Consider the following 1,895-nt stretch of genomic DNA (forward strand, 5'->3'; position numbering starts at 1 on the left):
AGCGCTGCGGTCAGCCCTGCAGGTGGCAGGTGAGCACCAGAAGGGGGACGCCCTCCCCCTGAGTCACCCCTCTCACTTCCCTAGCTCCTCACCCACTGCCCAGTGCTGACCCCTGTTACAGCCCCAGGCACCCTGTTCCTCCACTGTGCCCCCTCTGTCCTTGCCTTATCTTGACCTCTACCTTTTGCCTCCCTCAAGCCCCCTACTCGAAGCCCAGCATGACCTTGGAGCCCAACAAGGACCTGCAGCCTGGGGATATAGTGACCATCATGTGCTCCAGCTACCAGGGCTACCCTGAGGCCGAGGTGTTCTGGCAGGATGGGCAGGGTGTGCCTTTGTCGGGCAATGTGACCACATCGCAGATGGCCAATGAGCAGGGTTTGTTTGACGTGCGCAGTGTTCTGAGAGTGGTGCTGGGTGCTAATGGCACCTACAGCTGCCTGGTGCGCAACCCCGTGCTGCAGCAGGACGCTCATGGCTCCGTCACCATCACAGGTAGGGGACTGATGAACTGCTGGGGAGGATGGAGGAGCCACCCCCTCTTTTCTAGATGCTGGGCTGGAATTTAGATAGGTTTGAATGTTCAGAAGACTTGAAAAACCATTTTCATACATTTTAGGTGTCTCAAATTCTCTCCCAAGAAGTCCTTAAGGGACTTGCCTTAATGAACTGGTACAAGGCATTTGTAATGTTTACTATCCTAGCAGCACCTTAGGTGGCACTTATGCTTCTTATACAGGGAACCAAGTACTTGCCTGGAATATGAGGTGTGGTTGGGAGTTCTGGGGCAGCTCCAAGGCATGGTCCCAGCACCTGGCGAGGAAGTGTTTTCTTATGGGAACTTCTCTGGCTGATGGGAAGGCTTTGCTGCGTCCATGGGTGCCATTTGATTCTGAGACCCTGAGAGACAGCTGGGCTTCTACAGGTGGTCAGCCCCAGCAACGCATCAATGTCAGCTCTTCTATAATTGCGCTCACAACCCAGGCAGCAGTCAGAATGGCTGGGGCTCTCTCTGCTGCTCCTATGTGGTCAAATACTAGGTTGATGCCACAATCTCTGGTTTGGGGGGTCCTAGCACAGACACCCTTTCTCTTCCTTGAATGCCCACCTTCGTGGGCATCCCTTGTGCCTGGAGATGTGAAGCAGGCTCAGGCCAAGGGAAGCCGTCTCCGTCTGTGTTTGGATCTCAGTCTGGCTCCTCAGTTCCTCCCCATGAGCCAACTGACCTTTCCAGGGGCCTCCCCACGAATCTGGGTCAGGACAGCAGGTTATGCCCTGTTTTTCTTCCTATGACTTCCACTCAACCCCCCAGCCCACCCATGTCCCGATCTGCACCTGGGCTTCAGTTTCTGCACAAGCCTCAGAATTCACTGACTTATTCCTGTCTCTTCTCACAGGCGGACCTGGACCTTCCAAGGCCTTCACTTGTCTTCTAGGCATTCAGGCTCACTCCTCCTTCTCTTTCAGGTGTTTCCTTCTGTCAAGGCTGTGTTCCCTCTGCCCACCCACCCAAGATGGACCCCACCCTATTCCTGGGGACCCCCTGGGCTGGTGATCTTTGTGGAGAAGTCACTGCCCCAGGCTTTTGGATGTTCTGAGGGGTCTCCTTGGCTTATTAAAGAACAGCATATTTTCTGGTGTGTTTGTAGGAAAGAGTAAAAACTATCAGATAGTGAGATTGACTGGAGTGGTCAAGAGAAGTCTCCTGGGACTGGTGAGAGTTGAGAGACCTTGACGGATCGGTGGGCTTCCTGGCAATTTGCACACTGGGCTGAAATGGATATTTGCCGCGCTGTGCAAAAGGGCTTGTCAGTCAAATGTAATTGCAGGGAGAATGTTTACCCCACCAAAGACAAAGATCTTTACATAAACTTTAGTAACTAACATTTAGAGTG

At 53.2% G+C, this 1,895-nt stretch overlaps 1 protein-coding gene across 1 annotated transcript in view; it reads left to right on the plus strand.

Moving 5' to 3' along the window:
* Position 1: 1 nt before the first annotated feature.
* Positions 2-1,895, plus strand: part of LOC102436546 (CD276 antigen) — a gene marked incomplete at its 5' end in the record, with an annotated part of 9,329 nt that continues 7,435 nt past the window's right edge. The window contains 2 exons of the mRNA XM_023753172.1: positions 2-29; positions 199-495. Coding sequence (XP_023608940.1) covers positions 2-29; positions 199-495 — 325 coding nt within the window. The remainder of the gene's footprint in view (positions 30-198; positions 496-1,895) is intronic.

Source organism: Myotis lucifugus, unplaced genomic scaffold (assembly GCF_000147115.1).
Source record: "Myotis lucifugus unplaced genomic scaffold, Myoluc2.0 scaffold_41, whole genome shotgun sequence".
Classification (NCBI taxonomy): domain Eukaryota; kingdom Metazoa; phylum Chordata; class Mammalia; order Chiroptera; family Vespertilionidae; genus Myotis; species Myotis lucifugus.